Source organism: Pseudophryne corroboree, chromosome 5 (genome assembly GCF_028390025.1).
Source record: "Pseudophryne corroboree isolate aPseCor3 chromosome 5, aPseCor3.hap2, whole genome shotgun sequence".
Lineage (NCBI taxonomy): Eukaryota > Metazoa > Chordata > Amphibia > Anura > Myobatrachidae > Pseudophryne > Pseudophryne corroboree.
The window spans coordinates 813429317-813452762 of record NC_086448.1 but is presented as its reverse complement, the minus strand read 5'-3'; the positions used below and the strand labels follow the sequence as shown (position 1 = coordinate 813452762).

Below are 23446 nucleotides of genomic sequence, written 5' to 3'. Positions count from 1 at the left end.
ATGTTCTATTTTGTAACTTTTTCACCCTAATATCTCCTGTATTTAATGTTTAATGTCCCTTTAAAAAAAATACCTTTATCATATGACATAGGGCACTTTTTATTCAACTTATGTGTAATTCTTCTATAAAGCAAATATTACCTATTTCAAATTCATCGTCTTCTGCCAATATTTCTGCATTCGGTACCGGTGGGGGTGATTGACAAATCCTCAGTTGATAGGCTGTAAAACATACACATTAGTTAGTTATTAATATGCAGTAACTTATACTTACATGTTCTTTACCTTGCTAATATATAAGGATTCTGCTACTTCTCCCAATACACTATACGAAGACACAATGAGGCTGGTATACCATTAGTTGAACCACAAGTACAGTCAATTTAATAGTCCGGAAAGGAAATAATTAAAAATATAAGTATGAGTTCAACCTCTAATTCTGCATGTGTAGTCTGTTACATTTTTCTTAGGGAGTTTAATGTTAAACATTGTCATTTTCAGATCACAGCTGCCAGGCTGTTAACCGACCAGCCCCGTTCTAGCCACATCACACCCATACTCTACTCCCTTCACTGGCTGCCTGTAAGATGGCGAATCATCTTCAAGATTGGCTTACTGAGTTTCAAAGCAATACATGCCCAGGGCCAAAGGTACCTGAAGCAGCTTCTGATCCCAAACTGACCTACTTGATTACTGCGATCTGTAGATGAAGGACTTTTAGCAGTACCTAGAATCTCCCGTAATTCATCTGGGGGTCGAGCTTTTAGTCATGCGGCTCCGACTCTATGGAACCCACTTCCCCGCACAGTGCGAGAGACCCCAACTATAGAATCCTTCAAAAGTAGACTCAAGACTTTCCTTTTTACTCAAGCATTCCCATAATTGTCCCTTTAGTATCTCCATGCTTCTGTATTTTATGAAAAGCTTTTCTGTACTTCATTATTTTCTGTACTATATTATGTTATGTATCTGTTAAGCACCTTGAGTCCTATTGGCGAAATTATTATTATTATTATTATTATTATTATTATTATTATCACTCGCCAATATCAAATTTCAGTTGAAGGCATAGTTAGTGTGGCTGGGATTAGGGAAAAGCCAAGATTATAATAAATAATACATTAAACATGGTTTAAAAAAACAAAAAATGTATTGTAAAATGACCTCCGCCCTGCTTTGTCTTCACACAGTGATTGTAAAAAGAATAAAAACAAATACTAAAAATGATATTGCTTTCGCAAACTACAGTAGTAACAAATGTCTAAATCCGGATATTGAAATACTTTTCCAATTGTGGTATGTACAGTACTGTTGGAACTAATTTTTATTTATGTATTTAGTGCAGTGGTTTCCAAACTGGGTGTTGTGGCACCTTGGGGTACCTCCGGGCACTTGAAAGGGTGCCATTGGTTTGAGGCCCAGGACCAATTCAAATTATTTATGGTCAATATTATAGGCAAAGTGCTTTAGGGCTTCCCATTATAAAATACTGTATGTGGACAAAACAGAAGAGAATCCTGTCCCTCACCACATAACTGTACCTAATATAGACACAATGTATTTATTTATTTAATTTATTGATTTTAATTAATTTCACAAATAAACTTTTGGCCTAGGGGTGTCGTGAAAAAAAAACATTTGGGAACCACAGATTTATTCTATTTGCTAAATCATGTGTGAATATGCAATAACATAAGCTTAGAGATCATGGCCATCTAAGCCAATGTTGAAACATGCAAATGCATGATAACTTTAGAGGGAATTGCTGAACCTAGAGGAAGTACGTAAGATGATTATGAGACGCAATATTAATGTTGGATGCAGTCAGTGGCGAATTTCCCATTAGTCACTTGAGGCACGTGCATAGGGGCGGCACTTGTTTTGAGGCAGCCAGGGGTGGTTTGGGATGGAAAACCATCCCGGGAAATTTATGGAAGCAGCCCTAATGGGTTTGTGGTCAGATGAGTGGTCGGGTCTGTTAAGGGGGATGGGATCCCTCCTCATAGGGGCTGATTGTACACATCCCCTACACAAGTTGATTGACAGGGTTTGGGTGAATGAACAATGGGTGGCTAGAAATTAGCAGGCATGTCGGGACCATTATCTGAATGTGTTTAAGTGTTGCACCTCAAATTTATTCACAGCAGAAGACCAGGGATCTTCGGTGAGACGCTTTAATCCAAGACAGTGTAGATTTTCTCAGAGATCCGATGCATGACTGTTTATTTCCTGTTGCGTTCGCTTTTGTACATGAGCAGTGGGTGTGAGACGCCGGCAGTGGGCCTATCTATAGACAAGGCGGCGACTAAGTCATTGCATATTTTCGCACTTACACTGCAAACGCAACTGCAGCAGCTCAAGTCATTGCCTACACTTTGGAATCAGGCCCAATGTTACATGTCAAAACAAAATAGGTTATTAGCGCCCAGTGCAATAAAGAAAATGCAGTCAATTTTTACGCTCTCAGAACAAAGCTGATATACTGTATTTAGGTGTCGGTTGCCCTTTTCCAGAGTATATAAAGACTGACAATGCTTGACAATAGAAATAAAATGGTGCTAATTGAAAAATAAATTGTGGTATTACACACCCGCAATAAGCCCGTCAGTGGCGCCGGGTATGGGTCATTAGGTCGACAAGACTTAGGTCAACAGTCATTAGGTCGAACACTATTGGTCAACATGCATTCGATTGACATGGTGACAAGGTCGACATGGTCATTAGTTCGACATGTACTAGGTCGACATGGAAAAAGGTAGACAAGAGTTTATTACTTTTTTTAGTGTCCTTTTCTTTGTAAAGTGACAGGGAACCCCAATTAGTGCACCGTGCCCCTCACATGGCTCGCGCTTTGGGCAAGGTGCCTCGCTCCGCTACCGCTGCACTTGGCACAGGTTACTATTCCCAATCATAGTCCACGTGGATCGTAAAGTATGAAAAACTTCAAAAAATGAAGATTTTTTTTTTAAATACTCATGTCGACCTTTTTCATGTCAACCTAGTACATGTCAACCTAATGACCATGTCGACCTAGTGACAATGTTGACCTAATGCATGTCGACCAATAATGGTTGACCTAATGACTGTCGATCTAAGTCTTGTCGACCTAATGACCGTAAGCCGCAGCACCAGTGCGCACGCGCAGGTATGTGTTCTGCTTGCAGTGGGTGCAAACGCCTCTGCCATTGGCGTATCTAGAGAGGAGGAGGCCCATGTGCAGGCTCCGTCAGGGCCCCTTAAGGGGGTTGACTGCAATTAAACTGCGGTTGCAGCCACTGGGCAGTCGCTTGCCCTGCGATGGGTGGCCCCCAGCATGCGAAAACAAGGATTGCAGATTCTGCTTTTTAGCAGAATCTGCAATCCTACTGAATAACCCCCATACTGTATTGTAAGTACTTACAGTATCATATAACTAGTGATTAACATGAAAGAGAAGACTATAGGGGTAATTCAGAACTGATTGCTGCTGTGCGTTTTCTCACAGGCTGATCAGGTCTAAACTGCGCATGCGTATCACCGTAGAGCGCAGGTGCAACAGACCGCAGCATCGGGGAGCGCCGGTCAGTGACGGGATGGTGCGAAAAAAACAAATGTACTGGTGATCGCAAGGAGATCGACAGGAAGAGGGTGTTTGTGGGTGACAACTGACCCTTTTTAAGGAGTGTCCAGAAAAACGCAGGAGGGACCAGGCGTTTGGAGGGAGGGTTTCTGACGTCAGCTCCGGCCCGATCATTGCAGTGGCTGAGTAAGTCCTGGGCTGAGCAGAAACTGCACAAACTTCTGCTACAAATGCGATCGCACACCTACACACATCTAAAACGCTCCCCCTATAGGCGGCGACGACCTGATCGCACGGATGCAAAAAATGCACCCTAGCGATCAGGTCTGAATTAGGCCCCATATACTGTGTATACAGATGACACCACAGGAATTCCAGAAAGTACAATTGATTTTTCCCATTGGTAGTCTTATCTATAATAATAATAATAATAATAATAATAATAATAATAAATCGTCTACGATGATGAAAGAGAGCATTTCCCCGTTGATATTGTCTCACGTCAGTACATGCTTTTCTTGCTGATAGATTTTTCTCGTAAAAGAATGAAGGCAACATTCCATCAATCAGCACCCAAATGGCCTTCTACGTTTCCAACCGTTGAGTCCTTATTGTGTGTGTCTGGTTTTTCCTCTGTCCCATTGACATTCTTAGCTGTGGTCATTAACCACGGCTGTCAAAATTTACAGTGATTGTTGAGTGTGGGACAACCATCGTTGTAAATCATATCTGGGAGTCAAAGGGTTAAACACAACAATTTCCCTCAAATCATCCTCTAGGGAGAACTGATTTTTTTTCTATTTTGAAACATCCTGTGAACTTCTTGCTGGTGACAGGATGGGAAAAACATATTTATTACATTACACGCGCTGCAAGCCTGGCTGTACTTCAAGAAATGTTCTGCTACAGCAATTACAAGAGTTGTGTACCGTGTTATCACTCCAACGTACTGCTACAGTAGTTGCTGTTAATGTCAGGTTTTAAGTATTTAAAAATAGTAAAACACATGTCTGTAAAGTCCACACTTCCACCTGTTCTGTTCTACTAGAGGGTCATCAGTGCTCAAAATAAATTTAATCTCACATTATCCAGTCATTCAACTGCAACATTTTATTGGATGTTTGACTATAACAAATAACATCAAACGCAGATCTCCAAGGGTGGATAGTAACCTAAGACAGAAAACCAACAGTGAAACTGTTGGGTGCCATTGTTCTTCTGAGTCATGGTGATAGTCTCTCAAATTCTCAGGTACCATACAGTATTCAGGTAGTGGCTAAAACAGAGGATCAGAAAGAAGTCTCTGATGTTTCCACCTCCATGCTAGTCCACTGCTCAATACTCTTCACTGCTTGATACTTCAACTCCTCAGTCTTTCTCATGTGTTCAGCCTATATTAAGAGAGCCTGTACAACATGTCCCTATGAATGTGGTCCTGCAGAGCCCTACTTTAAGTAAAATAACAAAGTCAATTTGTTTCTTTTATATTCAATGTTATAGAATGGCTCATTTATGTACCAAACCCTTAGTCTTCACTATTGAGTCAATAATACCCCTATAACACTGAGAGAAAAAACAGAGATATTGCCAGCGCAAGCCAGAGTGACAAGGGTCCTGTCTCTAACCGGGTCCAAATTGCTGGGGCCTCGACCCTAGTCACTACTAGGATTATTCCTGGGACTGAACCATGTAGCCAGCAGTATGAATGTTTTGATCTGTGTTACTCAACCCGGGTTACCTTTCAAAGCTGCTGATTGGTGGTGCATCTATAGCAATCCCCGTTAAAGGGTGCCAATGTACCCTGTGCTTCTCCCGCTCTCTTGTCATTGCTCACACCTTCATAACTAAACTAACCAGGGTGGGTCCATTAACTTGGCTCACTAGCTACTGTTTAGAGCATTTTACACACACTCCAAGCAGCAGTAGCATAGCCACCATGGCCCTAGGGGAGAAGACATGGAATCTCTCCCCAAACAGTGAACTGGAGGCAGGAGCAGCATGCAGGCAAGGACAGGTACGGATGTTATCACCCCCAGGCTATCCCAACCAGTGCTAGAGCACCGCCTGCACAGTGCACACCCCTTCTTATGGCACTGATTTGGAGGCCCGCCTTAAGGGAGTATTTACAGTGACATGCAGGGCAGACACGGGAGCAGATACAGGTTCAGTGTGAAATAAATCAACCCGGGACCAAGGTGCAGTGTGAAAGTGGTATAGGAGCTAAGACCTGGGTCCAACCCATATTCAATAACCTAAGAAAAAGCAGGGTGAAAGCCTTGGATTTGGTCTGAAAGGGGTATTAATGAAAGAAGGCAAAACACAGTCATAGTATCAACAAACATGACAAAATAAAAATGAATACAGTCTCAGGAACGGACATTGGGGGTTATTCCGACCCGTTTGCACGCTGCTGTTTTTCGCAGCGGTGCAAATGGGTCGTTTCTGCGCATGCGCGGCGGCCACAATGCACAGGCGTGTTGTTGCCCAGCGACGGCCGTCGCTGGGCAATGACAAGAAGAATGAAGAAAGCGATCGTTTCCATGATCGCAAGAAGATTGACAGGAGGAAGACACTCCGGGGCATCAACTGACCATTTCTGGGAGTGGTGCGGTGAATGCAGGGATGTCCAGGCATTTGCAGGGCGGGTGTCTGATGTCAATTCCGGGACCTGACAGGCTGAAGACATCGCAGTGGGTAAGTAACTCCAGAGCTACTCAGAAATTGCGCAAATTTTTTTTGCATAGCCTGGCTGCACAAGTGTTCGCAGCCTTGCTATGCAAAAAAGCCCTCCCCCATAGGTGGCGTCTAGTTGATCGCACGGGCAGCAAAAAGTTGCTATGTGCGATCAACTCGGAATGACCCCCATTGGTGGACATTGTTACTATAGCATTTAAGCAATAAAAAACAAAAAATCCTAATTCCTATACATTCATTTCCCATTTGTTTTCCTCTTTACTGCTTTATGGGGGTCATTCCGAGTTGTTCGCTCGTTCTTTTTCATCGCATCGCAGCGATTTTCCACAAACTGCGCATGCGCAATGTTCGCACTGCGACTGCGCCAAGTAAATTTGCTAAGAAGTTTGGTATTTTACTCACGGCATTACAAGGTTTTTTCTTCGTTCTGCTGATCGTAGTGTGATTGACAGAAAGTGGGTGTTTCTGGGCGGAAACTGGCCGTTTTATGGGAGTGTGTGAACAAACGCTGCCGTTTCTGGGAAAAACGCGGGAGTGGCTGAAGAAACGGGGGAGTGTCAGGGCGAACGCTGGGTGTGTTTGTGACGTCAAACCAGGAACGACAAGCACTGAACTGATCGCACTGGCAGAGTAAGTCTCGAGCTACTCAGAAACTGCACATAAAAATCTTTTCGCAATATTGCGAATACTTCGTTCGCAATTTTGCTAAGCTAAGATTCACTCCCAGTAGGCGGTGGCTTAGCGTGTGCAATGCTGCTATAAGCAGCTTGCGAGCGAACAACTCGGAATGAGGGCCTATATGTAGGCACTATTTATCTGCCCTATTGTCAACACACAAAAAAAGTTAAATGGGGAATAGAGTAGGAGATGAATATTTGGATGGAAGTAAAACTACACACAATGAAAACAAATAAGATAAAAGGTACACATAGCCATGAACCTTGTATCATATTTGTTACATAGGGAAATATTATATGTGTACTTAGCAGTTCTCATGAGCCAACATAAGAATCACTGTACCACTAATAACATTTTAAATTATACTATAAAATCATCAATTTGATTATTTTAATGTTTAATATTATGGTTTATGGATGCTTTGACTACCTAATCTGAAACTTGGATACTGATCATATTAATTTCGTAAAGCATTTTCTCCATTTGAAAAGAGTCCAATTTGTATAATTTTTGGACACTGTGACCCTTTTAAATAGAACATATGTTTTGTGCAGACAGAAAATTTACATTTGGGAAATGAGAGATTGTTGAATGTTGTCTGCACATTCATTAAAATGTATGAAGCACCAAGTTGAACTGGAAAGTAATTCTAAAAGAAATGAAAAACCATAACCAAACACAAGGAAATACAATGTACAGGTACACTTTAATAAATGATTATGGAAGCTTAAAATTGCACTGTATTTTTGTGTGTATTTTGCTAAACTAATTTAAATATTTCTACCATCAAAATTATTTTGACTTTTTTTCTATTCACACAATATTTGACCATTTTAATATTTAATTTGGTTAAGTAAGATAGAATCCTTTTGTAATTCCATTTAATTTTATAATTAACAAAGAAATTGCAGCCTTCATCAGACTGATACTGATATGGGTAAATAAATAATGTTTAAAAAATGAGCCTCCAACCCCTGGCAAGATATTCAACCACTTCTGTCATTAGAAAACCCAATGTTGAGGACTTCCATAAATGCTGAAAAGGCATGAAATAAAAGGCTGCGTAAAATCGTGTCACCATTTTATAGAAAAATACTTTTTTTTTGAGCTGCTGTAGTCCAAATAAAAAATAAATAAAGTAAACCCCCCCCCCCCAAAAAAAAATAATAATTTCAAATTAAAATAAACCTATATATATTATCTAAGTATTGGTGGTATCTAGCGCTACACCCACACAGTACAGGTTGTCAGAAAAAAAAAAAAAAAAATATATATATATATATATATATATATATATACAAGGGTTGTCAATGTCCTTCTAATGAGAATTAGTCAGTGCAGTAGTTCCCAAACTTTTTTAGTCCAAGGCACCCTTTGGGTCTCCCTGACTTTTTCAAGGCACCCTTTCGCCAAAATAATTACTGAAGTGTCCCTTTTTTAAAGTAGTTGGGTCAAAACAATGCTATCAGTATTTAGATAATTTAATTCAGTCCCGGAATTGACGTCAGACACCTGCCCTGCGTTTGCCTGGACACGCCTGCGTTTGCCCAATCACTCCTGGAAAATGGTCAGTTGACACCCATAAACGCCTTCTTCCTGTCAATCTCCGTGCGAACAGATTCGTCGTAGAATCCTTCGCTGTGCAATGACCCGCTGTGTACTCGTACGACGCACCTGCGCATTGCGGTGCAACCATAGATCTGCCCCATTCTTACTTGATCGCTGCGAAAATCCGCAGCGTGCGATCAGGTCGGAATGACCCCACATGTTTTTTTGCAGTGCAATACTGGTCACCTACATCCATAAAAAAACAGACAAAAAAAAAAAAACACAGGCTTTATATAAAATAACAGGTTCTTTTTGCAGTCAAATAAATCAATCTATAAAGGTTCCTGTGCATCCATGCACCAAGACCAGCCCCCCCCCCACCTGCTTACCAGCTTGTCCTCATATAAAGGGCCCTACATACACACTTAAAGATTTTACTGAACGATATGAATGTTCTCGTTCATTAATAAATGAGAACTCGTTCATATCTTTCAGTGTGGAGGCACCACCAATGAACGATGCGACCCCGCGCTCGTTCATCGTTGGTGCTGGCTTGTTCATACCTGCAGGCCAATATGGACAATCTCGTCCATATTAGCATGCAGGGCTATGGAGCCGGGAAACTTCACTCCTCCCGTCCCCCCATCTCCGCCGTCAGGTCGTTTGACGGCCGTATCGGGTGTCGGGCAGCTCGGCGGTGGGTCGCCTAGTGTGTAGGGCCCTTAAGTCACAGCAGGCACCCCTCTCCTATAAACTTCCCTATGCGGCATCTCACATACAGTATCATGTATTAATATTTCAATACTCACTTTTTCAGCCAGCTCCTATGTCACGGCAGCCAGGACTTCAATAAGCCGTCAGGATCCTTGCCCAGCGCACTCCTTGGCCACTCCAGCCTGCTTACACCTGCACCCTCCACTGATTCCAGTCACAGGTTCCCCCACCCCCACACATCCCGCACAGCACCATCCCTTCCCTGCCAGGTGACTCCAGTCACCGGTTACTACCCCCCCACCCCTGCACCTGAGCCGAGCAAAACATCCCACCTCCGCCAGGTGACTACATGGCAAGTGACATCCCGAGCCGCTGGCTGACTTTGGGCACAGCCGCCAGCAGCTCTTACACATCCCGCACTCTTTCTCCCCCGCACCGCTGGCCGCACTCTCCCCCCCAGCTACTCACTGCGTGTCCGCTCCTGGCCCGTTCCGTCCCCCCGGATAACCACACACTGGTGCCGCTCCTGCTGCCCGCACTCTCCCCCCCAGGATATTCACTACCTTGCTGCTCCGGCCGCTTGCACTCCCCCCCACCCTCCCAGCTACACACAGGTGGCTGCTTCGGGCGGCCGCACCCCCCCCCCCCAGCTACACACTGGTGGCTGCTCCGGCCACCCGCACTCCCCCCAGCTAACCACACACTGGTGGCCGCTCCTGCTGCCCGCACTCTCCCCCCCAGGATATTCACTACCTTGCTGCTCCGGCCGCCCGCACTCCCCCCCCACCCTCCCAGCTACACACAGGTGGCTGCTTCGGGCGGCCGCACTCCCCTCCCCCCCCCAGCTACACACTGGTGGCTGCTCCGGCCACCCGCACTCCCCCCAGCTAACCACACACTGGTGGGCGCTCCTGCTGCCCTCACTCCCCCACCCCCCATCCCAGCTACTCACTGCCTGGCTGCTCCGGCCGCCCGCACTCCCCCCCCCCCCCGGCTACTCACTCAGCCCGGCTGCTCCTCCCGCACACACTCTAACCTCCGTACCCCACCCCCTTCCCTGGCGCCGGCTAGCTTCACACTGCCCTTGCGCTCAGGTCACTCCAGTCCGCACTCCACATCCTCCCGGCGCCGGCCGCTCACACACACAATAAAAAAAAAAAAGATATGAAGATATGGCTACTAGGCTGCGGCACCCCTGTGACAGCGCTGCGGCACCCCAGGGAGCCGCGGCGCACAGTTTGGGAACCGCTGAGTCAGTGAATCCATAGACGTGACTCTGTGATATATATATATATTATCTTACTGATGTTAAATGATCAAAACTGGTACGCCCTGAATGCTTGAAAAACACATATGGATTGTCATTATTAAGATAAAGTACTGTGTTAGTATTATTATTATTATTATTATTATTATTATTATCATCCTTTATTTATATGGTGAAACAAGGGATCTGCAGCGCCCAATTACAGAGTACATAAACAAATAATCAAAACAGGAAAACAGTGACTTACAGTTGAAGACAATATAGTACAGGGTAAATAAACATACAGTAGCTACATCAGCAGACAACAATGACATACGTATCAGGGTGGCAGAAAACTGCAGGATTTCATGCCATCAAAGATAGTTTAAGTGAGAGAAGGCTAAGCACATGAGGGCCGTGCTCACGAGAGCTTACATTCTAAAGAGGAGGGGTAGACAGATATGGGTGACACAGATGGGGTAGACAGTAGAGATGAGCGGGTTCGGTTTCTCTGAAACCGAACCCGCACGAACTTCATGTTTTTTTTCACGGGTCCGAGCAGACTCGGATCCTCCCGCCTTGCTCGGTTAACCCGAGCGCGCCCGAACGTCATCATGACGCTGTCGGATTCTCGCGAGACTCGGATTCTATATAAGGAGCCGCGCGTCGCCGCCATTTTCACACGTGCATTGAGATTGATAGGGAGAGGACGTGGCTGGCGTCCTCTCCATTAGAAATTAGATTAGAAGAGAGAGAGAGATTGTGCAGAGTCAGACAGAGTTTACCACAGTGACCAGTGCAGTTGTTGTTAGTTAACTTTTATTTATTTTAATATATCCGTTCTCTGCTATATCCGTTCTCTGCCTGAAAAAAAACGATACACAGCAGCAGCCAGTCACACAGTGTGACTCAGTCTGTGTGCACTCAGCTCAGCCCAGTGTGCTGCACATCAATGTATAAAAGGCAAAGCTTATAATAATTGTGGGGGAGACTGGGGAGCACTGCAGGTTGTTATAGCAGGAGCCCCCAGGAGTACATAATATTATATTAATTTAAAATTAAACAGTGCACACTTTTGCTGCAGGAGTGCCACTGCCAGTGTGACTAGTGGTGACCAGTGCCTGACCACCAGTATAGTAGTATATTCATTGTTGTATGTATTGTATACTATCTCTTTATCAACCAGTCTATATTAGCAGCAGACACAGTACAGTGCGGTAGTTCACGGCTGTGGCTACCTCTGTGTCGGCAGTCGGCAGGCAGTCCGTCCATCCATAATTGTATTATTATTATAATATATACCACCTAACTGTGGTATTTTTTTTTCTTTCTTTATACCGTCGTCATAGTGTCATACTAGTTGTTACGAGTATACTACTATCTCTTTATCAACCAGTGTACAGTGCGGTAGTTCACGGCTGTGGCTACCTCTGTGTCGGCAGTCGGCAGGCAGTCCGTCCATCCATAATTGTATTATTATTATAATATATACCACCTAACCGTGGTTTTTTTTTCATTCTTTATACCGTCATAGTGTCATACTAGTTGTTACGAGTATACTACTATCTCTTTATCAACCAGTGTACAGTGCGGTAGTTCACGGCTGTGGCTACCTCTGTGTCGGCAGTCGGCAGGCAGTCCGTCCATCCATAATTGTATTATTATTATAATATATACCACCTAACCGTGGGTTTTTTTTCATTCTTTATACCGTCGTCATAGTGTCATACTAGTTGTTACGAGTATACTACTATCTCTTTATCAACCAGTGTACAGTGCGGTAGTTCACGGCTGTGGCTACCTCTGTGTCGGCAGTCGGCAGGCAGTCCGTCCATCCATAATTGTATTATTATTATAATATATACCACCTAACCGTGTTTTTTTTTTCATTCTTTATACCGTCGTCATAGTGTCATACTAGTTGTTACGAGTATACTACTATCTCTTTATCAACCAGTGTACAGTGCGGTAGTTCACGGCTGTGGCTACCTCTGTGTCGGCAGTCGGCAGGCAGTCCGTCCATCCATAATTGTATTATTATTATAATATATACCACCTAACCGTGGTTTTTTTTTCATTCTTTATACCGTCATAGTGTCATACTAGTTGTTACGAGTATACTACTATCTCTTTATCAACCAGTGTACAGTGCGGTAGTTCACGGCTGTGGCTACCTCTGTGTCGGCAGTCGGCAGGCAGTCCGTCCATCCATAATTGTATTATTATTATAATATATACCACCTAACTGTGGTATTTTTTTTTCTTTCTTTATACCGTCGTCATAGTGTCATACTAGTTGTTACGAGTATACTACTATCTCTTTATCAACCAGTGTACAGTGCGGTAGTTCACGGCTGTGGCTACCTCTGTGTCGGCAGTCGGCAGGCAGTCCGTCCATCCATAATTGTATTATTATTATAATATATACCACCTAACTGTGGTATTTTTTTTTCTTTCTTTATACCGTCGTCATAGTGTCATACTAGTTGTTACGAGTATACTACTATCTCTTTATCAACCAGTGTACAGTGCGGTAGTTCACGGCTGTGGCTACCTCTGTGTCGGCAGTCGGCAGGCAGTCCGTCCATCCATAATTGTATTATTATTATAATATATACCACCTAACCGTGGTTTTTTTTTCATTCTTTATACCGTCGTCATAGTGTCATACTAGTTGTTACGAGTATACTACTATCTCTTTATCAACCAGTGTACAGTGCGGTAGTTCACGGCTGTGGCTACCTCTGTGTCGGCAGTCGGCAGGCAGTCCGTCCATCCATAATTGTATTATTATTATAATATATACCACCTAACCGTGGTTTTTTTTTCATTCTTTATACCGTCGTCATAGTGTCATACTAGTTGTTACGAGTATACTACTATCTCTTTATCAACCAGTGTACAGTGCGGTAGTTCACGGCTGTGGCTACCTCTGTGTCGGCAGTCGGCAGGCAGTCCGTCCATCCATAATTGTATTATTATTATAATATATACCACCTAACCGTGGTTTTTTTTTCATTCTTTATACCGTCGTCATAGTGTCATACTAGTTGTTACGAGTATACTGCTATCTCTTTATCAACCAGTGTACAGTGCGGTAGTTCACGGCTGTGGCTACCTCTGTGTCGGCAGTCGGCAGGCAGTCCGTCCATCCATAATTGTATTATTATTATAATATATACCACCTAACCGTGGTTTTTTTTTCATTCTTTATACCGTCGTCATAGTGTCATACTAGTTGTTACGAGTATACTACTATCTCTTTATCAACCAGTGTACAGTGCGGTAGTTCACGGCTGTGGCTACCTCTGTGTCGGCAGTCGGCAGGCAGTCCGTCCATCCATAATTGTATTATTATTATAATATATACCACCTAACCGTGGTTTTTTTTTCATTCTTTATACCGTCGTCATAGTGTCATACTAGTTGTTACGAGTATACTACTATCTCTTTATCAACCAGTGTACAGTGCGGTAGTTCACGGCTGTGGCTACCTCTGTGTCGGCAGTCGGCAGGCAGTCCGTCCATCCATAATTGTATTATTATTATAATATATACCACCTAACCGTGGTTTTTTTTTCATTCTTTATACCGTCGTCATAGTGTCATACTAGTTGTTACGAGTATACTACTATCTCTTTATCAACCAGTGTACAGTGCGGTAGTTCACGGCTGTGGCTACCTCTGTGTCGGCAGTCGGCAGGCAGTCCGTCCATCCATAATTGTATTATTATTATAATATATACCACCTAACCGTGGTTTTTTTTTCATTCTTTATACCGTCGTCATAGTGTCATACTAGTTGTTACGAGTATACTACTATCTCTTTATCAACCAGTGTACAGTGCGGTAGTTCACGGCTGTGGCTACCTCTGTGTCGGCAGTCGGCAGGCAGTCCGTCCATCCATAATTGTATTATTATTATAATATATACCACCTAACCGTGGTTTTTTTTTCATTCTTTATACCGTCGTCATAGTGTCATACTAGTTGTTACGAGTATACTACTATCTCTTTATCAACCAGTGTACAGTGCGGTAGTTCACGGCTGTGGCTACCTCTGTGTCGGCAGTCGGCAGGCAGTCCGTCCATCCATAATTGTATTATTATTATAATATATACCACCTAACCGTGTTTTTTTTTTCATTCTTTATACCGTCGTCATAGTGTCATACTAGTTGTTACGAGTATACTACTATCTCTTTATCAACCAGTGTACAGTGCGGTAGTTCACGGCTGTGGCTACCTCTGTGTCGGCAGTCGGCAGGCAGTCCGTCCATCCATAATTGTATTATTATTATAATATATACCACCTAACCGTGGTTTTTTTTTCATTCTTTATACCGTCATAGTGTCATACTAGTTGTTACGAGTATACTACTATCTCTTTATCAACCAGTGTACAGTGCGGTAGTTCACGGCTGTGGCTACCTCTGTGTCGGCAGTCGGCAGGCAGTCCGTCCATCCATAATTGTATTATTATTATAATATATACCACCTAACTGTGGTATTTTTTTTTCTTTCTTTATACCGTCGTCATAGTGTCATACTAGTTGTTACGAGTATACTACTATCTCTTTATCAACCAGTGTACAGTGCGGTAGTTCACGGCTGTGGCTACCTCTGTGTCGGCAGGCAGTCCGTCCATCCATAATTGTATTATTATTATAATATATACCACCTAACCGTGGTATTTTTTTTTCTTTCTTTATACCGTCGTCATAGTGTCATACTAGTTGTTACGAGTATACTACTATCTCTTTATCAACCAGTGTACAGTGCGGTAGTTCACGGCTGTGGCTACCTCTGTGTCGGCAGTCGGCAGGCAGTCCGTCCATCCATAATTGTATTATTATTATAATATATACCACCTAACCGTGGTTTTTTTTTCATTCTTTATACCGTCGTCATAGTGTCATACTAGTTGTTACGAGTATACTACTATCTCTTTATCAACCAGTGTACAGTGCGGTAGTTCACGGCTGTGGCTACCTCTGTGTCGGCAGTCGGCAGGTATCCAATACTAGTATCCAATCCATCCATCTCCATTGTTTACCTGAGGTGCCTTTTAGTTCTGCCTATAAAATATGGAGAACAAAAAAGTTGAGGTTCCAAAATTAGGGAAAGATCAAGATCCACTTCCACCTCGTGCTGAAGCTGCTGCCACTAGTCATGGCCGAGACGATGAAATGCCAGCAACGTCGTCTGCCAAGGCCGATGCCCAATGTCATAGTACAGAGCATGTCAAATCCAAAACACCAAATATCAGAAAAAAAAGGACTCCAAAACCTAAAATAAAATTGTCGGAGGAGAAGCGTAAACTTGCCAATATGCCATTTACCACACGGAGTGGCAAGGAACGGCTGAGGCCCTGGCCTATGTTCATGGCTAGTGGTTCAGCTTCACATGAGGATGGAAGCACTCAGCCTCTCGCTAGAAAACTGAAAAGACTCAAGCTGGCAAAAGCACCGCAAAGAACTGTGCGTTCTTCGAAATCCCAAATCCACAAGGAGAGTCCAATTGTGTCGGTTGCGATGCCTGACCTTCCCAACACTGGAGGTGAAGAGCATGCGCCTTCCACCATTTGCACGCCCCCTGCAAGTGCTGGAAGGAGCACCCGCAGTCCAGTTCCTGATAGTCAGATTGAAGATGTCAGTGTTGAAGTACACCAGGATGAGGAGGATATGGGTGTTGCTGGCGCTGGGGAGGAAATTGACCAGGAGGATTCTGATGGTGAGGTGGTTTGTTTAAGTCAGGCACCCGGGGAGGCACCTGTTGTCCGTGGGAGGAATATGGCCGTTGACATGCCAGGTGAAAATACCAAAAAAATCAGCTCTTCGGTGTGGAGGTATTTCACCAGAAATGCGGACAACAGGTGTCAAGCCGTGTGTTCCCTTTGTCAAGCTGTAATAAGTAGGGGTAAGGACGTTAACCACCTCGGAACATCCTCCCTTATACGTCACCTGCAGCGCATTCATAATAAGTCAGTGACAAGTTCAAAAACTTTGGGTGACAGCGGAAGCAGTCCACTGACCAGTAAATCCCTTCCTCTTGTAACCAAGCTCACGCAAACCACCCCACCAACTCCCTCAGTGTCAATTTCCTCCTTCCCCAGGAATGCCAATAGTCCTGCAGGCCATGTCACTGGCAAGTCTGACGAGTCCTCTCCTGCCTGGGATTCCTCCGATGCATCCTTGCGTGTAACGCCTACTGCTGCTGGCGCTGCTGTTGTTGCCGCTGGGAGTCGATGGTCATCCCAGAGGGGAAGTCGTAAGCCCACTTGTACTACTTCCAGTAAGCAATTGACTGTTCAACAGTCCTTTGCGAGGAAGATGAAATATCACAGCAGTCATCCTACTGCAAAGCGGATAACTGAGGCCTTGGCATCCTGGGTGGTGAGAAACGTGGTTCCGGTATCCATCATTACTGCAGAGCCAACTAGAGACTTGTTGGAGGTACTGTGTCCCCGGTACCAAATACCACCTAGGTTCCATTTCTCTAGGCAGGCGATACCGAAAATGTACACAGACCTCAGAAAAAGAGTCACCAGTGTCCTAAAAAATGCAGCTGTACCCAATGTCCACTTAACCACGGACATGTGGACAAGTGGAGCAGGGCAGGGTCAGGACTATATGACTGTGACAGCCCACTGGGTAGATGTATGGACTCCCGCCGCAAGAACAGCAGCGGCGGCACCAGTAGCAGCATCTCGCAAACGCCAACTCTTTCCTAGGCAGGCTACGCTTTGTATCACCGCTTTCCAGAATACGCACACAGCTGAAAACCTCTTACGGCAACTGAGGAAGATCATCGCGGAATGGCTTACCCCAATTGGACTCTCCTGTGGATTTGTGGCATCGGACAACGCCAGCAATATTGTGTGTGCATTAAATCTGGGCCAATTCCAGCACGTCCCATGTTTTGCACATACCTTGAATTTGGTGGTGCAGAATTTTTTAAAAAACGACAGGGGCGTGCAAGAGATGCTGTCGGTGGCCAGAAGAATTGCGGGACACTTTCGGCGTACAGGCACCACGTACAGAAAACTGGAGCACCACCAAAAACTACTGAACCTGCCCTGCCATCATCTGAAGCAAGAAGTGGTAACGAGGTGGAATTCAACCCTCTATATGCTTCAGAGGTTGGAGGAGCAGCAAAAGGCCATTCAAGCCTATACAATTGAGCACGATATAGTAGGTGGAATGCACCTGTCTCAAGTGCAGTGGAGAATGATTTCAACGTTGTGCAAGGTTCTGATGCCCTTTGAACTTGCCACACGTGAAGTCAGTTCAGACACTGCCAGCCTGAGTCAGGTCATTCCCCTCATCAGGCTTTTGCAGAAGAAGCTGGAGGCATTGAAGAAGGAGCTAACACGGAGCAATTCCGCTAGGCATGTGGGACTTGTGGATGCAGCCCTTAATTCGCTTAACAAGGATTCACGGGTGGTCAATCTGTTGAAATCAGAGCACTACATTTTGGCCACCGTGCTCGATCCTAGATTTAAAGCCTACCTTGGATCTCTCTTTCCGGCAGACACAGGTCTGCTGGGGTTGAAAGACCTGCTTGTGACAAAATTGTCAAGTCAAGCGGAACGCGACCTGTCAACATCTCCTCCTTCACATTCTCCCGCAACTGGGGGTGCGAGGAAAAGGCTCAGAATTCCGAGCCCACCCACTGGCGGTGATGCAGGGCAGTCTGGAGCGACTGCTGATGCTGACATCTGGTCCGGACTGAAGGACCTGACAACGATTACGGACATGTCGTCTACTGTCACTGCATATGATTCTCTCAACATTGATAGAATGGTGGAGGATTATATGAGTGACCGCATCCAAGTAGGCACGTCACACAGTCCGTACTTATACTGGCAGGAAAAAGAGGCAATTTGGAGGCCCTTGCACAAACTGGCTTTATTCTACCTAAGTTGCCCTCCCACAAGTGTGTACTCCGAAAGAGTGTTTAGTGCCGCCGCTCACCTTGTCAGCAATCGGCGTACGAGGTTACATCCAGAAAATGTGGAGAAGATGATGTTCATTAAAATGAATTATAATCAATTCCTCCGCGGAGACATTGACCAGCAGCAATTGCCTCCACAAAGTACACAGGGAGCTGAGATGGTGGATTCCAGTGGGGACGAATTGATAATCTGTGAGGAGGGGGATGTACACGGTGATATATCGGAGGGTGAAGATGAGGTGGACATCTTGCCTCTGTAGAGCCAGTTTGTGCAAGGAGAGATTAATTGCTTCTTTTTTGGGGGGGGTCCAAACCAACCCGTCATATCAGTCACAGTCGTGTGGCAGACCCTGTCACTGAAATGATGGGTTGGTTAAAGTGTGCATGTCCTGTTTTGTTTATACAACATAAGGGTGGGTGGGAGGGCCCAAGGATAATTCCATCTTGCACCTCTTTTTTCTTTTCTTTTTCTTTGCATCATGTGCTGATTGGGGAGGGTTTTTTGGAAGGGACATCCTGCGTGACACTGCAGTGCCACTCCTAGATGGGCCCGGTGTTTGTGTCGGCCACTAGGGTCGCTAATCTTACTCACACAGCTACCTCATTGCGCCTCTTTTTTTCTTTGCGTCATGTGCTGTTTGGGGAGGGTTTTTTGGAAGGGACATCCTGCGTGACACTGCAGTGCCACTCCTAGATGTGCCCGGTGTTTGTGTCGGCCACTAGGGTCGCTAATCTTACTCACACAGTCAGCTACCTCATTGCGCCTCTTTTTTTCTTTGCGTCATGTGCTGTTTGGGGAGGGTTTTTTGGAAGGGCCATCCTGCGTGACACTGCAGTGCCACTCCTAGATGGGCCCGGTGTTTGTGTCGGCCACTAGGGTCGCTTATCTTTCTCACACAGTCAGCTACCTCATTGCGCCTCTTTTTTTCTTTGCGTCATGTGCTGTTTGGGGAGGGTTTTTTGGAAGGGACATCCTGCGTGACACTGCAGTGCCACTCCTAGATGGGCCCGGTGTTTGTGTCGGCCACTAGGGTCGCTAATCTTACTCACACAGCTACCTCATTGCGCCTCTTTTTTTCTTTGCGTCATGTGCTGTTTGGGGAGGGTTTTTTGGAAGGGACATCCTGCGTGACACTGCAGTGCCACTCCTAGATGGGCCCGGTGTTTGTGTCGGCCACTAGGGTCGCTTATCTTACTCACACAGCGACCTCGGTGCAAATTTTAGGACTAAAAATAATATTGTGAGGTGTGATGTGTTCAGAATAGGCTGAAAATGAGTGTAAATTATGTTTTTTGAGGTTAATAATACTTTGGGATCAAAATTACCCCCAAATTCTATGATTTAAGCTGTTTTTTAGGGTTTTTTGAAAAAAACACCCGAATCCAAAACACACCCGAATCCGACAAAAATAATTCGGTGAGGTTTTGCCAAAACGCGTTCGAACCCAAAACACGGCCGCGGAACCGAACCCAAAACCAAAACACAAAACCCGAAAAATTTCAGGCGCTCATCTCTAGTAGACAGTGAGCGTGAAAGAGAGGGTTAGGATTAGATTAGGCTGGGTTTGGTAAAGAAGTGGGTCTTGAGAGCCCACTTCAAGTTTTGTAGAGAGGTGGAAAGTCTGAGGGGGAGAGGTAGGGAATTGCAGGGAAGGGGAGCAGCACATGAGAAATCTTGAAGGTAGGAGTCGGAAGAAGTAATAAGAGAGGCAGCGTGAATTAGCAGAGCAAAGAGGACGGGTGGGAGTGTAGAGGGCGATAAGGTCAGAGATGTAAAAGTGGGTGAGGGCTTTGTAAGTGAGTGTTTGAAGTTTGAATTGGATTCTGGATTTCTAGGAATAGTGTTATTGCTGGCTATTAACAAAAAGATTGGTGTCTGTGCAGCTATCCTTCCCTCTTTTTTGTAGACCTTGCGAGTTTCTCTCATTTGCCACCCAATCACATGGATTTTCACATGTTGGCCGCTTGTGATTGGCTGGCAAATGAATGTAGTCACAAGTCCTTTTTTGCATTTGGTCTAGGTAGAATAAAGAAAACATTTTTAAACATAGGGATGTTCTAAGAAGAACTGTTGTGAAGGAGATTGGAAAAACAAACGTGAAGGTAGTCTTATGTTCTGGTTGTTCTTTTGAAATCATTGCATTTGTGAGTGTGCAAGATTTCTTGTTGCATCTATTATTCTATTGACTCTTTTCAAATTTAGCCACAAATTCCTAAATTCCAAGGGTATGGTGTACCAATAAACTGGTCCCATAATGACACTAATAGTCTGGGACTGTTCTGAGCCTGGCTGCTGAGGGCTGGCCTGATTCAAGCCGAAGCGGCATTGTTGAAGCTGCCCATGTACATGATATGGAAATATTTTTTTTTTTATCTCAAACCTTATTTGATCCTCATTTCTTTGTTTACTTTTCAATGTACTAGTTATACAGTAAATGACAAAATAAAACTTTATCATAAATGTCTATGACTATGCATTATTTATATTCTGAGGCACAGTACAATTAGGAAATTTTATTGACTTTAATATTTGCCCGTCATAATTTACAAGACGAATACCCACACCAAAGGCTTACACGTACATAGACCAGAGCTTATTTAGTCATGTGACAATAAAATACAATTATTAAGTAGGATATGTGGCTTAAAATCTAATATATATATAATCATGAAAATATTATTTTCAGTTCATATAATTTCAGAAACTGTCTCATTAATTATTCCCACGCATAGATGGATTATAAATTGTGATTGAAACCAACAGATGGTGCTTATAACAAAGGTTAGCATGGAGCATTTGCGAAAATGAGACTAAATAAATTTTATTACAGTGTCTTCATTATATTTAACCAAACTATAACAGCAATATTCATGCATTATTTTATTAGAGTACACTTAAAGCTCTGACAAGCAGGGCCCTCAATACTCTTCCTCTCCCATCTGCACCTCCTTTGTCAGCCTCATCTGTACTTTTTTTGTTTTTATGGGTGATTTTTACTTTGCACTGTATGATTTGTGTGTCTCATTGGTCGGAGAAGCGAATGTTTGTGGATAATTACAAATGACCATGGTTACTGATGACGCCAATGTGTATTCCCACAAAGAAAATTAAAGATACACCTATATAACTACATTAAATTAAAAGTTATTTCACCATATTATATCCGCAGTACCTACAGTAGAGGGAATTAAATTCCAGTACTTGTTTAAGGACTTTATGGAGACCAATTGCATTTGGGAGTTCATTACCAGATAACGTTGTACACGCTGAGCTTTTCCACTGAGTGTCTTATCCGCGGCAAAGCTGGCACAGCTAGTGTGCCCTCCACTATGATGCGCGCGGCCACAGGAATGAATGGGTGGCATACCTAGTCACAACTATGTCGCATCCGAGGCTCGGCACAGCATGGGTGCTTGTGCAACTGTACCGCTGGTAAGATGAGCATGGCTACATCTGTACACTGTATATACAGTAAACGGGCTGACTCTGTTGGGAGCACAGGGAAAAAAAGTAACTTTGTACCTGTACAAACCATGTTCTGAGAACCAAATGTACTGAGTTTGTTGATCTTAGTATATCATGAAGCTGAATTCTTGGAAATTAGGGATTCAGATAGCTGTCTCTTTTTGAATAGTTATAATCCTCTCCATGGTGTCTAGAGACAGTTTTTGTGAGGGACATGCGGTCAGGATCCCGACAGTCAGAAGACCAAGAGCAGAATCTCCGACTGACAGAATCCCTACAGATCCTGATGGTAAGTACTGGGGTTAAGGTTAGGGTTAGGCACTAGTGAGATGGTTAGGCACTAGGGGGAGGGTTAGGCTGCAGAGGTGGGGAAGTTTAGAGTTAGGCAGCGACAGGTGATGACTAGTGTTAGGCTGCTGAAGGGGTGGGTTAGGATTAGGGGTAGGGTTAAAATAACAGGATCTCTAGAGATTCTGTCCATTGGCATTCCACTGTCTGTCAGTATTCCGACAGCTGGAATTTTGTACCCAACCTGTATGAGGAGTAAGTTAGTAATGTAACTTATACCAGTTGTATTCCCTGTGTTCAGTGATTCGGAACCATTGTGGCATCTTATATACAAATGATAATGATGATAATGATAATAATAATAATGATAATCATCATCATCATCATCATCATCATCATCATCAAACTATAAATAAATAAATAAATGTCCACAATAATAGGATAATACTACTGAGAGACTGCAAGGGAGAGTTGATTATTTTTTTTTTTAATTGTTGTTCAATCAAAGAACTAGATTCCAACAGTCAGTTTTGAAACACACTAATGTTTTAAGAGTGTTGTGTTACATGTATTTCATGTCATGTCATTTTTATGTTACTGGAATAGATGTCTCATATAGCTGCAGGCATGCTGTAGAACTTCAGGTGTGTACACACGGTGAGATCCTTGCTATGCCCGATTTTTACTTGCGATTTCCCTTGAACTCCCCGGAGCCCAGATAGTACAGATTTTGACTAACTTTTCTTGAGATATGGACTATGTGTGCATACGATTTTGACTTATGTGAGATTTTGGCTTATGTGAGATGTCATTGACATGTGAGATGAACTAGATAGTACACCGATCTAGCAAGGATTGACTTGCCTGCACAGTCTATCTTTTCTTGCGATGCCGACCTGGCAGGACCGCGCATCGGCATCGAAACGGGATTGCAAGGTGACTTTCACCTTACGATCTGCACTAACTTTTCTTGAGATTTTGACTATATAGTCAAAATCGAAAGAAAATATCTCACCATGTGTACACACCTTAAGCTCTGGATCCTAGAAAGAGTTTGGTATCTGCTCCACACTGCTAACCAATCATTGAGTAACGACAACTGGTTTGTGCATCTGTCTTGCTAATCACCTAGGACCTTACAGTGACACAATATAGGTTTTTAATAAAAAAAATGATGAACTGAGTAATGAAAGAAGAAAAATAATAGCACGTTTTTGTATATAATATTACTTGCCATTAATTACAGATATCCTAATAGCCTCCCATACTAATCTATTTTAATTACTTAATACGATTG

General features: G+C 43.8%; 1 protein-coding gene across 1 annotated transcript in view; it reads right to left on the bottom strand.

Moving 5' to 3' along the window:
• Positions 1–23446, bottom strand: part of CSMD3 (CUB and Sushi multiple domains 3) — a 1529921-nt gene that overhangs the window by 242823 nt on the left and 1263652 nt on the right. The window contains exon 46 of the mRNA XM_063924487.1: positions 142–222. Coding sequence (XP_063780557.1) covers positions 142–222 — 81 coding nt within the window. The remainder of the gene's footprint in view (positions 1–141; positions 223–23446) is intronic.